Here is a 15,359-nt window from a genome sequence, read left to right as displayed (position 1 = left end):
GGGTTTGTCAATCAAACCTAACTAACATATTTCATTATATTTCTTAACATACTGGCTTTAATTGTTCTTTTGAATGGATTCTTTGGTTTCTTTGTTCAGATTGTTCCATAAATTGATTCCATTCACAGAAACACAACGTTCCATCAAGAAATATTTATTTAGTTACATGATTTCAAATATCTTAATTTTCTAATTTGGTTGTATTAAATGCTTTTACGATCTTCCGTCGTAACGGTTATTGGTTTTAGGACAAATCAAAGCCGGCGTTTCTGACAGAAAGCAGCAGTGGTTTTTACTGCTTGGGCTGCAGAATCTCATTCGTCTGCAGAATCTCATCCGTCTGCAGAATCTCATCCGTCACTCGGGCGACGCGTTGCTGAGCCGATCACACGACAGACGGACCGACCGTCGGCGGGAACATCCATCCTGGCTGGCGTTGTTTACACGCCGCAGCTGCGTAATTACCCACGTAAAAACAGATCTGGGTGACTGTGTGAAACATGACAGAACTAAACACGAGACAAATCCCCAGGAACTGTCACCGAGCGGCTCCGACACCCGCCCACATCTGGACCGGAGTGAAGTCTGGACGGAGTGAAGTCAAGGTCACAGGGTCACACGACTGCAGGAGGGCTTCACTGGAGCGGTGCTCAGGAGCCCCGTTACCACGGTTACCACGGTCACCACGGTTACCACGGTTACCACGGTTACCGACGGTTACCGACCTGTACGTCTCTCACGATTATTGACAGTTACCAACCATTACCAACACTTACCGATGGTTACAGACCGTCACGTCTCCCACGGTTATAAACGGTTACCAACGGTTACCAACGGTTACGGACCTTCATCTCTCTCACGGTTACCGACCTACACGTTCCACAGGGTTACCGATGGTTACCGACGGTTACCAACCTTCACGTCTCCCACGTCTCCCCCGGTTACCACGGTTACCGAACTCCACCTCTCTCACGGTTACCGACCTCCACCTCTCTCACGGTTACCGACCTCCACGTCTCTCACGGTTACCGACCTCCACCTCTCTCACGGTTACCGACCTCCACCTCTCTCACGGTTACCGACCTCCACGTCTCTCACGGTTACCGACCTTCACCTCTCTTACGGTTACCGACCTCCACCTCTCTCACGGTTACCGACCTCCACCTCTCTCACGGTTACCGACCTCCACCTCTCTCACGGTTACCGACCTTCACCTCTCTCATGGTTACCGAACTCCACCTCTCTCACGGTTACCGACCTCCACGTCTCTCACGGTTACCGACCTTCACCTCTCTCATGGTTACCGACCTCCACCTCTCTCACGGTTACTGACCTCCACCTCTCTCACGGTTACCGACCTCCACGTCTCTCACGGTTACCGACCTCCACCTCTCTCACGGTTACCGACCTCCACCTCTCTCACGGTTACCGACCTTCACCTCTCTCACGGTTACCGACCTCCACCTCTCTCACGGTTACTGACCTCCACCTCTCTCACGGTTACCGACCTCCACGTCTCTCACGGTTACCGACCTTCACCTCTCTCATGGTTACCGACCTCCACCTCTCTCACGGTTACGGACCTTCATCTCTCTCACGGTTACCGACCTTCACGTTCCACAGGGTTACCGATGGTTACCGACGGTTACCAACCTTCACGTCTCCCACGTCTCCCCCGGTTACCACGGTTACCGAACTCCACCTCTCTCACGGTTACCGACCTCCACCTCTCTCACGGTTACCGACCTCCACGTCTCTCACGGTTACCGACCTTCACCTCTCTCACGGTTACCGACCTCCACCTCTCTCACGGTTACCGACCTCCACGTCTCTCACGGTTACCGACCTCCACCTCTCTCACGGTTACCGACCTCCACCTCTCTCACGGTTACCGACCTCCACCTCTCTCACGGTTACCGACCTCCACCTCTCTCACGGTTACCGACCTCCACCTCTCTCACGGTTACCGACCTCCACCTCTCTCACGGTTACCGACCTCCACGTCTCTCACGGTTACCGACCTTCACCTCTCTCACGGTTACCGACCTCCACGTCTCTCACGGTTACCGACCTTCACCTCTCTCACGGTTACCGACCTCCACGTCTCTCACGGTTACCGACCTCCACGTCTCTCACGGTTACCGACCTCCACCTCTCTCACGGTTACCGACCTCCACCTCTCTCACGGTTACCGACCTTCACCTCTCTCACGGTTACCGACCTCCACGTCTCTCACGGTTACCGACCTCCACGTCTCTCACGGTTACCGACCTCCACGTCTCTCACGGTTACCGACCTTCACCTCTCTCACGGTTACCGACCTTCACCTCTCTCACGGTTACCGACCTTCACGTCCCCCACGGTTACCGGCCTAGCGTTATTAGTACAGTTGTACTTTATTCTGGCATTAAGTAGTATAGTTGTACTTTAATCTAGTGTTAGGTAGTAAAGTTGTACTTTAGTCTAGAGTTGGGACATGCAGTTGGATTTTAATATGGCGTTAGGTAGTAAAGTAGTACTTTAATCTGGGGGATGGGGGGGTAACTGGCTAACTGTCAGGTCACTTGCATAATACGGGACCTTTAAAGTGTAACTGTTGAATTCATCAGCGCAGATCAGACGACTGGAGTTTTACTGAACAGGAGCCTCAAACAGAACCTGGACCCCCCCCTAATGTGGGGGTGCTAGCTAGCTAGCTGACCTCTGTCACCGACATCACCCTGGAACAGCTCCTCCCCCAGCAGGATCACAGTAGGCCTCCTGTTTCTGACCCCAGACCCCCCAGACCCCCCAACCCCCCCCCCAACCCCCCCAGCCGCTGAGAGCCAGCGCTAAATAAAACAATGTGTGGATTAATGACGGGCTGATTTGAAAGCTGCACGTTCGTCCAAAGAGCTCAGACAAAGCGGCCTGTATTTACCCGGAGGATAAATCTAAATTATGTGCTTTTATCAACAATGGAGCGGCGCTCCGCAGAGGACGCAGAAAAGATGGATCACGAGTGGAAACCAGTTTCCCCCCCGCCTCGTTATCTGACAAACGCCGTTCCTTCACACGCAACGACATGACGGATGGAGACGCTAACGATGATGATGTGGAGTAAAGTTAGAGATCATGTGTTTCTGACGGGGAGGAAAAACTCCTTCTGATGGACAGAAAACCTTTAATCTAGTGTTAGAGAGTAAAGTAGTACTTTAATCTGGTGTTAGCTAGTAGAGCTGTACTTTAATCTGGTGTTAGAGAGTAAAGTAGTACTTTAATCTGGTGTTAGAGAGTAAAGTAGTACTTTAATCTAGTGTTAGAGAGTAAAGTAGTACTTTAATCTAGTGTTAGGTAGTAAAATTGTACTTTAATCTGGTGTTAGGTAGTAAAGTAGTACTTTAATCTGGCTATAAATATTAAAATTGTACTTTAATCTGGCTTTAGGTAGTAAAGTAATACTTTAATCTAGCATTAGCTAGTAAAATTGTACTTTAATCTAGTGTTAGAGAGTAAAGTAGTACTTTAATCTGTCGTTAGCTAGTACAGCTGTACTTTAATCTAGCGTTAAAAAGTAAAGTAGTACTTTAATCCAGCCTTGGCTAGTAAAATTGTACTTTAATCTGGCGTTAGCTAGTAGAGCTGTACTTTAATGAGTTTGAGATGGTAATGAGAGTTTCTGACGAGGAGGAAAACCCCTCCTGATGGGCAGAAAACCTTCCCTCTTTTCCCCTGCAGATCCGGACCAGAATCCTCTCATTTCAAGGTTCAAGGTTCAAGGTTTCTTTATTTGTCACACCAAATATGTGTCAGAGGAATGAAATCTCGTTTCCCTCTCATCCACGGTGCAACTAAAAGCAGGTAAAATCAACAGTAGTGCAACAAGTTATGGCAATAAAGTGCTATGAAGAGTTCTGTTCAAGTTCAAAGGCAATAAAGTTCACGTCATCCCTTTCCGTTGGGGTTCTGATAAGACCGGGCCGAGGTTCTGATAAGACCGGGCCGAGGTTCTGGTTCTGGTTCTGGTTCTGGCCTGACTGGATTCCTCGTCTCCGGCCAGGTCCTGCAGGCTCGTCGTCGACTTGGACGTCGCTGTTCGGGTCTCTTGGCTTCGAGCTTCCACGTCAAAACTCCAGCCAACTTCAACAAGTTAAGTCCAAGTTCTGGATTAGTCAGGATTTGTCCTCCGAGTGAACAAACCCCTGAATTATTCCTCCTGCTCCATCTAGTGTCGGTCCAGGAGCTGACTCTTACATTTTAATGTGCAGTTTTCACTTCACTTTGACAAAACTAAAACCACCAGTTTCTTGGAGATATGTGAAGTGACCGGAGCTGGTTTCAGTCGGGGGTTTGATGCCGTCATGTGGTCGATCGGCCAGGATGTTCTCAGGGAGGTTCATCTGTCAGCATTCATCTGTCCTGCAGCTTCTGCTTCGTGACCGAGAGACAACTCCCCACCCAGAGGTGCAGTCCCTCCACTGACCACCAGGTGTCTCCAAAGTGAATCAGTCATCATGCTGAGATCACACATAATAATAATAATAACTAGAAAATTTCATGAAATTTTGAAATGGCCAATAAACCAAACCAATGCCTGGATACACGTTGCGGTTCAGGCCACTCCATTCTTCCCTCACTCATGAGCTCGACCCCGAGATACTTGAACTCTGACCCCTGAACCCGGAGAAGGCACTCAAATCTAAACTCCTCCGTTCAAGTTCAAGTTGAGCTAACGTTAAAGCCTGCGGGTGGAGGAGGGTTAGCCCATGTAGCTAATTCTGGCTGAACCCGGTGGTATGAGGCTGGGACCAGGTGGAGGAGCGATGGAGTTAAAGGACCAGGTGGAGGAGCGTCTAGAGTTAAAGGACCAGGTGGAGGAGCGTCTAGAGTTAAAGGACCAGGTGGAGGAGCGTCTAGAGTTAAAGGACCAGGTGGAGGAGCGTCTAGAGTTAAAGGACCAGGTGGAGGAGCGTCTAGAGTTAAAGGACCAGGTGGAGGAGCGTCTAGAGTTAAAGGACCAGGTGGAGGAGTGTCTAGAGTTAAAGGACCAGGTGGAGGAGCGTCTAGAGTTAAAGGACCAGGTGGAGGAGCGTCTAGAGTTAAAGGACCAGGTGGAGGAGCGTTTGGAGTTAAAGGACCAGGTGGAGGAGCGTCTAGAGTTAAAGGACCAGGTGGAGGAGCGTCTAGAGTTAAAGGACCAGGTGGAGGAGCGTCTGCAGTTAAAGGACCAGGTGGAGGAGCGTCTAGAGTTAAAGGACCAGGTGGAGGAGCGTCTAGAGTTAAAGGACCAGGTGGAGGAGCGTCTGGAGTTAAAGGACCAGGTGGAGGAGCGTCTAGAGTTAAAGGACCAGGTGGAGGAGCGTCTAGAGTTAAAGGACCATGTGGAGGAGGAACGTCTAGAGTTAAAGGACCAGGTGGAGGAGCGTCTGGAGTTAAAGGACCAGGTGGAGGAGCGTCTAGAGTTAAAGGACCAGGTGGAGGAGCGTCTAGAGTTAAAGGACCAGGTGGAGGAGCGTCTAGAGTTAAAGGACCAGGTGGAGGAGCGTCTAGAGTTAAAGGACCAGGTGGAGGAGCGTCTAGAGTTAAAGGACCAGGTGGAGGAGCGTCTGGAGTTAAAGGACCAGGTGGAGGAGCGTCTGGAGTTAAAGGACCAGGTGGAGGAGCGTCTAGAGTTAAAGTACCAGGTGGAGGAGCGTCTAGAGTTAAAGGACCAGGTGGAGGAGCGTCTAGAGTTAAAGGACCAGGTGGAGGAGCGTCTGGAGTTAAAGGACCAGGTGGAGGAGCGTCTGCAGTTAAAGGACCAGGTGGAGGAGCGTCTAGAGTTAAAGGACCAGGTGGAGGAGCGTCTAGAGTTAAAGGACCAGGTGGAGGAGCGTCTAGAGTTAAAGGACCAGGTGGAGGAGCGTCTGGAGTTAAAGGACCAGGTGGAGGAGCGTCTAGAGTTAAAGGACCAGGTGGAGGAGCGTCTAGAGTTAAAGGACCAGGTGGAGGAGCGTCTGGAGTTAAAGGACCAGGTGGAGGAGCGTCTGGAGTTAAAGGACCAGGTGGAGGAGCGTCTGGAGTTAAAGGACCAGGTGGAGGAGCGTCTAGAGTTAAAGGACCAGGTGGAGGAGCGTCTAGAGTTAAAGGACCAGGTGGAGGAGCGTCTGGAGTTAAAGGACCAGGTGGAGGAGCGTCTAGAGTTAAAGGACCAGGTGGAGGAGCGTCTAGAGTTAAAGGACCAGGTGGAGGAGCGTCTAGAGTTAAAGGACCAGGTGGAGGAGCGTCTGGAGTTAAAGGACCAAGTGGAGGAACGTCTAGAGTTAAAGGACCAGGTGGAGGAGCGTCTAGAGTTAAAGGACCAGGTGGAGGAGCGTTTAGAGTTAAAGGACCAGGTGGAGGAGCGTCTAGAGTTAAAGGACCAGGTGGAGGAGCGTTTGGAGTTAAAGGACCAGGTGGAGGAGCGTCTAGAGTTAAAGGACCAGGTGGAGGAGCGTCTAGAGTTAAAGGACCAGGTGGAGGAGCGTCTGGAGTTAAAGGACCAGGTGGAGGAGTGTCTAGAGTTAAAGGACCAGGTGGAGGAGTGTCTAGAGTTAAAGGACCAGGTGGAGGAGTGTCTAGAGTTAAAGGACCAGGTGGAGGAGCGTCTGGAGTTAAAGGACCAGGTGGAGGAGCGTCTAGAGTTAAAGGACCAGGTGGAGGAGTGTCTAGAGTTAAAGGACCAGGTGGAGGAGCGTCTAGAGTTAAAGGACCAGGTGGAGGAGCGTCTAGAGTTAAAGGACCAGGTGGAGGAGCGTCTAGAGTTAAAGGACCAGGTGGAGGAGCGTCTAGAGTTAAAGGACCAGGTGGAGGAGTGTCTAGAGTTAAAGGACCAGGTGGAGGAGCGTCTAGAGTTAAAGGACCAGGTGGAGGAGCGTCTAGAGTTAAAGGACCAGGTGGAGGAGCGTCTAGAGTTAAAGGACCAGGTGGAGGAGCGTCTAGAGTTAAAGGACCAGGTGGAGGAGGAACGTCTAGAGTTAAAGGACCAGGTGGAGGAGCGTCTAGAGTTAAAGGACCAGGTGGAGGAGGAACGTCTAGAGTTAAAGGACCAGGTGGAGGAGCGTCTGGAGTTAAAGGACCAGGTGGAGGAGCGTCTAGAGTTAAAGGACCAGGTGGAGGAGCGTCTAGAGTTAAAGGACCAGGTGGAGGAGCGTCTGGAGTTAAAGGACCAGGTGGAGGAGCGTCTAGAGTTAAAGGACCAGGTGGAGGAGCGTCTAGAGTTAAAGGACCAGGTGGAGGAGCGTCTGGAGTTAAAGGACCAGGTGGAGGAGCGTCTAGAGTTAAAGGACCAGGTGGAGGAGCGTCTAGAGTTAAAGGACCAGGTGGAGGAGCGTCTGGAGTTAAAGGACCAGGTGGAGGAGCGTCTAGAGTTAAAGGACCAGGTGGAGGAGCGTCTGGAGTTAAAGGACCAGGTGGAGGAGCGTCTAGAGTTAAATTACCAGGTGGAGGAACGTCTAGAGTTAAAGGACCAGGTGGAGGAGCGTCTAGAGTTAAAGGACCAGGTGGAGGAGCGTCTGGAGTTAAAGGACCAGGTGGAGGAGCGTCTAGAGTTAAAGGACCAGGTGGAGGAGCGTCTAGAGTTAAAGGACCAGGTGGAGGAGCGTCTAGAGTTAAAGGACCAGGTGGAGGAGCGTCTAGAGTTAAAGGACCAGGTGGAGGAGCGTCTGGAGTTAAAGGACCAGGTGGAGGAGCGTCTGGAGTTAAAGGACCAGGTGGAGGAGCGTCTGGAGTTAAAGGACCAGGTGGAGGAGCGTCTAGAGTTAAAGGACCAGGTGGAGGAGCGTCTAGAGTTAAAGGACCAGGTGGAGGAGCGTCTGGAGTTAAAGGACCAGGTGGAGGAGCGTCTAGAGTTAAAGGACCAGGTGGAGGAGCGTCTAGAGTTAAAGGACCAGGTGGAGGAGCGTCTAGAGTTAAAGGACCAGGTGGAGGAGCGTCTGGAGTTAAAGGACCAAGTGGAGGAGCGTCTAGAGTTAAAGGACCAGGTGGAGGAGCGTCTAGAGTTAAAGGACCAAGTGGAGGAGCGTCTAGAGTTAAAGGACCAGGTGGAGGAGCGTCTAGAGTTAAAGGACCAGGTGGAGGAGCGTCTAGAGTTAAAGGACCAGGTGGAGGAGCGTCTAGAGTTAAAGGACCAGGTGGAGGAGCGTCTAGAGTTAAAGGACCAGGTGGAGGAGCGTCTAGAGTTAAAGAACCAGGTGGAGGAGCGTCTAGAGTTAAAGGACCAGGTGGAGGAGCGTCTGGAGTTAAAGGACCAGGTGGAGGAGCGTCTAGAGTTAAAGGACCAGGTGGAGGAGCGTCTAGAGTTAAAGAACCAGGTGGAGGAGCGTCTAGAGTTAAAGGACCAGGTGGAGGAGCGTCTAGAGTTAAAGGACCAGGTGGAGGAGCGTCTGGAGTTAAAGGACCAGGTGGAGGAACGTCTAGAGTTAAAGGACCAGGTGGAGGAGCGTGTAGAGTTAAAGGACCAGGTGGAGGAGCGTTTAGAGTTAAAGGACCAGGTGGAGGAGCGTCTAGAGTTAAAGGACCAGGTGGAGGAGCGTTTGGAGTTAAAGGACCAGGTGGAGGAGCGTCTAGAGTTAAAGGACCAGGTGGAGGAGCGTCTAGAGTTAAAGGACCAGGTGGAGGAGCGTCTAGAGTTAAAGGACCAGGTGGAGGAGCGTTTAGAGTTAAAGGACCAGGTGGAGGAGCGTCTAGAGTTAAAGGACCAGGTGGAGGAGCGTCTAGAATTAAAGGACCAGGTGGAGGAGCGTCTAGAGTTAAAGGACCAGGTGGAGGAGCGTCTAGAGTTAAAGGACCAGGTGGAGGAGCGTCTAGAGTTAAAGGACCAGGTGGAGGAGCGTCTGGAGTTAAAGGACCAGGTGGAGGAGTGTCTAGAGTTAAAGGACCAGGTGGAGGAGTGTCTAGAGTTAAAGGACCAGGTGGAGGAGTGTCTAGAGTTAAAGGACCAGGTGGAGGAGCGTCTGGAGTTAAAGGACCAGGTGGAGGAGCGTCTAGAGTTAAAGGACCAGGTGGAGGAGCGTCTGGAGTTAAAGGACCAGGTGGAGGAGCGTCTAGAGTTAAAGGACCAGGTGGAGGAGCGTCTAGAGTTAAAGGACCAGGTGGAGGAGCGTCTAGAGTTAAAGGACCAGGTGGAGGAGCGTCTGGAGTTAAAGGACCAGGTGGAGGAGCGTCTAGAGTTAAAGGACCAGGTGGAGGAGCGTCTAGAGTTAAAGGACCAGGTGGAGGAGCATCTAGAGTTAAAGGACCAGGTGGAGGAGCGTCTAGAGTTAAAGGACCAGGTGGAGGAGCGTCTAGAGTTAAAGGACCAGGTGGAGGAGCATCTAGAGTTAAAGGACCAGTTGGAGGAGCGTCTAGAGTTAAAGGACCAGGTGGAGGAGCGTCTGGAGTTAAAGGATCAGGTGGAGGAGTGTCTAGAGTTAAAGGACCAGGTGGAGGAACGTCTACAGTTAAAGGACCAGGTGGAGGAGCGTCTAGAGTTAAAGGACCAGGTGGAGGAGCGTCTAGAGTTAAAGGACCAGGTGGAGGAGCGTCTAGAGTTAAAGGACCAGGTGGAGGAGGAACGTCTAGAGTTAAAGGACCAGGTGGAGGAGCGTCTAGAGTTAAAGGACCAGGTGGAGGAGGAACGTCTAGAGTTAAAGGACCAGGTGGAGGAGCGTCTGGAGTTAAAGGACCAGGTGGAGGAGCGTCTAGAGTTAAAGGACCAGGTGGAGGAGCGTCTAGAGTTAAAGGACCAGGTGGAGGAGCGTCTGGAGTTAAAGGACCAGGTGGAGGAGCGTCTAGAGTTTAAGGACCAGGTGGAGGAGCGTCTAGAGTTAAAGGACCAGGTGGAGGAGCGTCTGGAGTTAAAGGACCAGGTGGAGGAGCGTCTAGAGTTAAAGGACCAGGTGGAGGAGCGTCTGGAGTTAAAGGACCAGGTGGAGGAGCGTCTAGAGTTAAAGGACCAGGTGGAGGAGCGTCTGGAGTTAAAGGACCAGGTGGAGGAGCGTCTAGAGTTAAAGGACCAGGTGGAGGAGCGTCTAGAGTTAAAGGACCAGGTGGAGGAGCGTCTGGAGTTAAAGGACCAGGTGGAGGAGCGTCTAGAGTTAAAGGACCAGGTGGAGGAGCGTCTAGAGTTAAAGGACCAGGTGGAGGAGCGTCTAGAGTTAAAGGACCAGGTGGAGGAGCGTCTGGAGTTAAAGGACCAGGTGGAGGAGCGTCTGGAGTTAAAGGACCAGGTGGAGGAGCGTCTAGAGTTAAATTACCAGGTGGAGGAACGTCTAGAGTTAAAGGACCAGGTGGAGGAGCGTCTAGAGTTAAAGGACCAGGTGGAGGAGCGTCTAGAGTTAAAGGACCAGGTGGAGGAGCGTCTGGAGTTAAAGGACCAGGTGGAGGAGCGTCTAGAGTTAAAGGACCAGGTGGAGGAGCGTCTGGAGTTAAAGGACCAGGTGGAGGAGCGTCTAGAGTTAAATTACCAGGTGGAGGAACGTCTAGAGTTAAAGGACCAGGTGGAGGAGCGTCTAGAGTTAAAGGACCAGGTGGAGGAGCGTCTAGAGTTAAATTACCAGGTGGAGGAACGTCTAGAGTTAAAGGACCAGGTGGAGGAGCGTCTAGAGTTAAAGGACCAGGTGGAGGAGCGTCTAGAGTTAAAGGACCAGGTGGAGGAGCGTCTGGAGTTAAAGGACCAGGTGGAGGAGCGTCTGGAGTTAAATGACCAGGTGGAGGAGCGTCTACAGTTAAAGGACCAGGTGGAGGAGCGTCTAGAGTTAAAGGACCAGGTGGAGGAGCGTCTAGAGTTAAAGGACCAGGTGGAGGAGCGTCTAGAGTTAAAGGACCAGGTGGAGGAGCGTTTAGAGTTAAAGGACCAGGTGGAGGAGCGTCTAGAGTTAAAGGACCAGGTGGAGGAGCGTCTGGAGTTAAAGGACCAGGTGGAGGAGCGTCTAGAGTTAAAGGACCAGGTGGAGGAACATCTAGAGTTAAAGGACCAGGTGGAGGAGCGTCTGGAGTTAAAGGACCAGGTGGAGGAGCGTCTAGAGTTAAAGGACCAGGTGGAGGAGCGTCTGGAGTTAAAGGACCAGGTGGAGGAGCGTCTAGAGTTAAAGGACCAGGTGGAGGAGCGTCTGGAGTTAAAGGACCAGGTGGAGGAGCGTCTAGAGTTAAAGGACGAGGTGGAGGAGCGTCTGGAGTTAAAGGACCAGGTGGAGGAGCGTCTAGAGTTAAAGGACCAGGTGGAGGAACATCTAGAGTTAAAGGACCAGGTGGAGGAGCGTCTGGAGTTAAAGGACCAGGTGGAGGAGCGTCTAGAGTTAAAGGACCAGGTGGAGGAGCGTCTAGAGTTAAAGGACCAGGTGGAGGAGCGTCTTGTCACACTTCTCCAAGGTTTGAATGTTAACCAAATATCCTCGATTTATAGTAGAAATGGAACTAAAAGATTTTAGTTTCTGATCTCAAATCGAACTGTTGAACCTAAACAATCTTTGAGCATAAGCAGGATTTTAGTAACTGTAACCAAACAGTTCATACTTCTAAACGCCTAATTCACCAGTTTAGAGTTTAATTGAAACAGGTCGAAGCATAAAGGGGAAAAATGTTGTGCATAAACCTCATCAAAAACTAAACTAACTCTCATAAATACTTTTGAGCCTAAACTTGTATAAAAGCTGTGGTTTCAAACATCCAAACTGAACAAAACTAAACAAAAACCAAGCTGGACATAAAAACAGCCAGAGTCTTGTGAGGGTTTGTCAGACCTTGAGTCTAAGATGTCATCGTTTCCAGCAGCAGGAGCTGCTTAGTTTCAGTAAAAAAACCGAGTCAGAGACGTTCGGAGGAATCAGATCTGAACGGTTTGCAGCAGAACTGCCGAGAAAAACATCAAAGTTGCCTTTTCAGTTTGACTCCTGTGGTCTTTGATGGCTTCTTCTGAAGAGCCCCTTCGCTGTAATCACTAAACGGATGGGCTCATAAATTTGGTGTGAAAAGTGTTCTTGTAAATGTAATCAGCCCCCTTCAGCCGTTCTGGTCCCCGTCCAGCTCTTTAGCCGCTAAACGCTGCGTTAATTTGTCAGCGAGCTCAGTGGAAACAGCTGCCGCTGTCGGAGAGACGGCCGATCAAAACAAGCCGGCCATTCATCACCCCGGCTTGGTTCCCGCGGCCCTCAGAAGTTCAAAGCCCCGGCGTTTGGATGTGATTGTGTTTTCAGCTTCGGCGACGGTGTCGGCCGGCGAAGGCGAGGGCGAAGGCGAAGGCGGTGCTCCAACCAAACCCCGGTGCAGCCCGAGCCTCCGTGTAAACACTGGAGAGTGTTGTGCAGGTGAGTTGAGACGGAGGGCAGCGTCGGTGTTTAGAGACGGGTGACAGGCGAAAGGGGGGGACGAGTCTCCCCACAAAAACCCGTGCGAGTGTGTTGGCGTTCGCTCGCCTGTCCAGGCTCCGGCTGCCGGCTGACTAATTGGAAGTGAGAGCTTATGTATTTTTGTAACGACCTGACAGCATATTTCCACGCTTGGCCCTGAAGGTTGGCCTAATCAGCATGGTCACACTGTTTCTCTGCCGGTGACAGCTCCCGCCACAATGGCCGTGACTAAATCACTGGATGGATGATCGGTGTTGGGTGGGCTTTGACTTCCACGGCTCAAGAGCCTGATTGTCTCGTCTGCATCGTAGATCATTTACATGGAGGTGACACGTCTGACCCTTATGTGATAGTGTTCACAAGTTAGTACTCTTTTAACCCTTTTATTTATAAGATCTAATAAAATCTGATCGTAGGGGATCAACCCTAGATGAATAACCTGGAACTTTTTCACCATGCCGTTGTTTATTTAAAGCTACTCTATGTAGTAATACCCCGTGTGAGTGGTAGCTCATGAGAGAGGAACCAGAACCAGCTGGCAGATGCTGCCTCCATGTGTTCAGAAGCAGTTCGGCTACTCAGGGTGTTTTACAGTGACAGACAAGAGGAAAAAGCTCCATTGGACTAGATCCACCTTCAGCACCAGGAACCATCAGCAGAAGTTTCCTCCAGCTCCATCTACAGGGGTATCATCTATGGGTTATCGTCTATGGGAGTATCATCCATGGGGACTCATATGTAAGGAATAATGCCTGACGAGGTGTACATTAACATAAATATATGGGCGTGAACCGGATTCCCTCCGCGAAGTATAGTATATTTATGTTAATGTACAGCTCGTCGGGCATTATCCCCCTTATACCACGGTCACTTACCAAAAAACATAAATATTACATCAGTTATTCATGCTTTAATGTGTTTTCAGTGTAAATCTTATAACAAGCCACAGCTGAGCGACTGAGCGACTATTTAATCTCTTGTCTGCAGCCGTTGATAGTTTTTACCACCTGAGGGTCTGACTAATACCTGGAACAATCACTACCGTCCCATAAGAACCTGGTAGTTTTCACCACCTGAGGGTCTGACTAATACCTGGAACCTCGTTAATGGACACAGTGTTGATTCTCCAGTAACTAGGACGGACCTCAGATACGACTTAGCAACGGGAGATATTCTAGTCCGCCTAGCTCCGCTCGGCTATGCTACAGTAACAAACAGGAAATAGATTTTTTTCAAACAATCAAAGTCCACAGATAGTTTCCTAAACCGTTTTATTAAGCTACATATATATATATATATATATATATATATATACATATATATATATATATATATATATATATATATATATATTTGCCGGACTTCTGCTCTTCACCGTCCTGCGGTAGCCGGTTCTTCTTCTCTGAATCTCCGTTGCCGTGGTTACCACCTGGCAGTTGGATCCAGTAATGATATTAAAGTTATCAGGAAATTTGACCAAACTTGTTTTCTAGGTGGAGGTTATCACTTTTAATGTACACCTGCCAGCCAATCAGAATCCAGTATTCACACAGACCGTGGTATAAATGGGGGTATTGTACATGGGGTATCATGTATGATGGTATTTATGAGGTATCATCTACATGGGTATCATCTATGGGTTAACGTCTATGGGAGTATCATCTATGGGAGTATCATCTATGGGGGTATCATCTATGGGAGTATCATCTATGGGAGTATCATCTATGGGGGTATCATCTATGGGGGTATCATCTATGGGAGTATCATCTATGGGAGTATCATCTATGGGAGTATCATCTATGGGGGTATCATCTATGGGGGTATCATCTATGGGAGTATCATCTATGGGAGTATCATCTATGGGAGTATCATCTATGGGAGTATCATCTATGGGGGTATCATCTATGGGGGTATCATCTATGGGAGTATCATCTATGGGAGTATCATCTATGGGGGTATCATCTATGGGAGTATCATCTATGGGGGTATCATCTATGGGAGTATCATCTATGGGAGTATCATCTATGGGGGTATCATCTATGGGAGTATCATCTATGGGAGTATCATCTATGGGGGTATCATCTATGGGGGTATAATCTATCTATGGGGGTATAATCTATGGGAGTATCATCTATGGGAGTATCATCTATGGGGGTATCATCTATGGGAGTATCATCTATGGGAGTATCATCTATGGGGGTATCATCTATGGGGGTATCATCTATGGGAGTATCATCTATGGGAGTATCATCTATGGGGGTATCATCTATGGGGGTATCATCTATGGGAGTATCATCTATGGGAGTATCATCTATGGGGGTATCATCTATGGGAGTATCATCTATGGGAGTATCATCTATGGGGGTATCATCTATGGGAGTATCATCTATGGGAGTATCATCTATGGGAGTATCATCTATGGGTTAACGTCTATAGGAGTATCATCTATGGGGACTCATATATGGGGGTATAATCTATCTATGGGGGTATAATCTATGGGGGTATCATATATTGGGGTATCATCTATCTATGGGGGTATAATCTATGGGGACTCATATATGGGGGTATAATCTATGGGGGTATAATCTATCTATGGGGGTATAATCTATGGGGACTCATATATGGGGGTATAATCTATGGGGGTATAATCTATCTATGGGGGTATAATCTATGGGGACTCATATATGGGGGTATAATCTATGGGGGTATAATCTATCTATGGGGGTATAATCTATGGGGACTCATATATGGGGGTATAATCTATGGGGGTATAATCTATCTATGGGGGTATAATTTATGGGGTATCATCTATGGGAGTATCATCTATGGGTAAACGTCTATGGGAGTATCATCTATGGGTAAACGTCTATGGGAGTATCATCTATGGGGGTATCATATATTGGGGTATCATGTATGGGGTATCATGTATGAGGTATCATCTAAACCCCTCCTCAAAAAGCCTACTGTGGATCTGGACATTCTAGCCAACTATATCCGACCTTCCCTTTCTGTCTATGATCCGTGAGAAAGCAGTCG

At 49.6% G+C, this 15,359-nt stretch overlaps 1 protein-coding gene across 1 annotated transcript; it reads left to right on the top strand.

Annotated features, from left to right (window-relative positions):
• The first annotated feature begins 778 nt into the window (after nt 1-778).
• On the top strand, nt 779-12,429 carry LOC133462229 (putative uncharacterized protein ENSP00000383309). Its single transcript, XM_061743356.1, has 3 exons — nt 779-2,312; nt 12,171-12,281; nt 12,398-12,429. Exons 1-3 carry the CDS (start codon nt 779-781, stop codon nt 12,427-12,429), a joined length of 1,677 nt encoding a protein of 558 aa, XP_061599340.1.
• The last annotated feature ends 2,930 nt before the right edge of the window (nt 12,430-15,359 follow it).

This window comes from Cololabis saira, chromosome 16 (assembly GCF_033807715.1).
Source record: "Cololabis saira isolate AMF1-May2022 chromosome 16, fColSai1.1, whole genome shotgun sequence".
NCBI classification, from domain to species: Eukaryota; Metazoa; Chordata; class Actinopteri; order Beloniformes; family Belonidae; genus Cololabis; species Cololabis saira.
The sequence above is the reverse complement of the archived record's forward strand: the minus strand, read 5'-3'. Positions and strand labels throughout refer to the sequence as shown.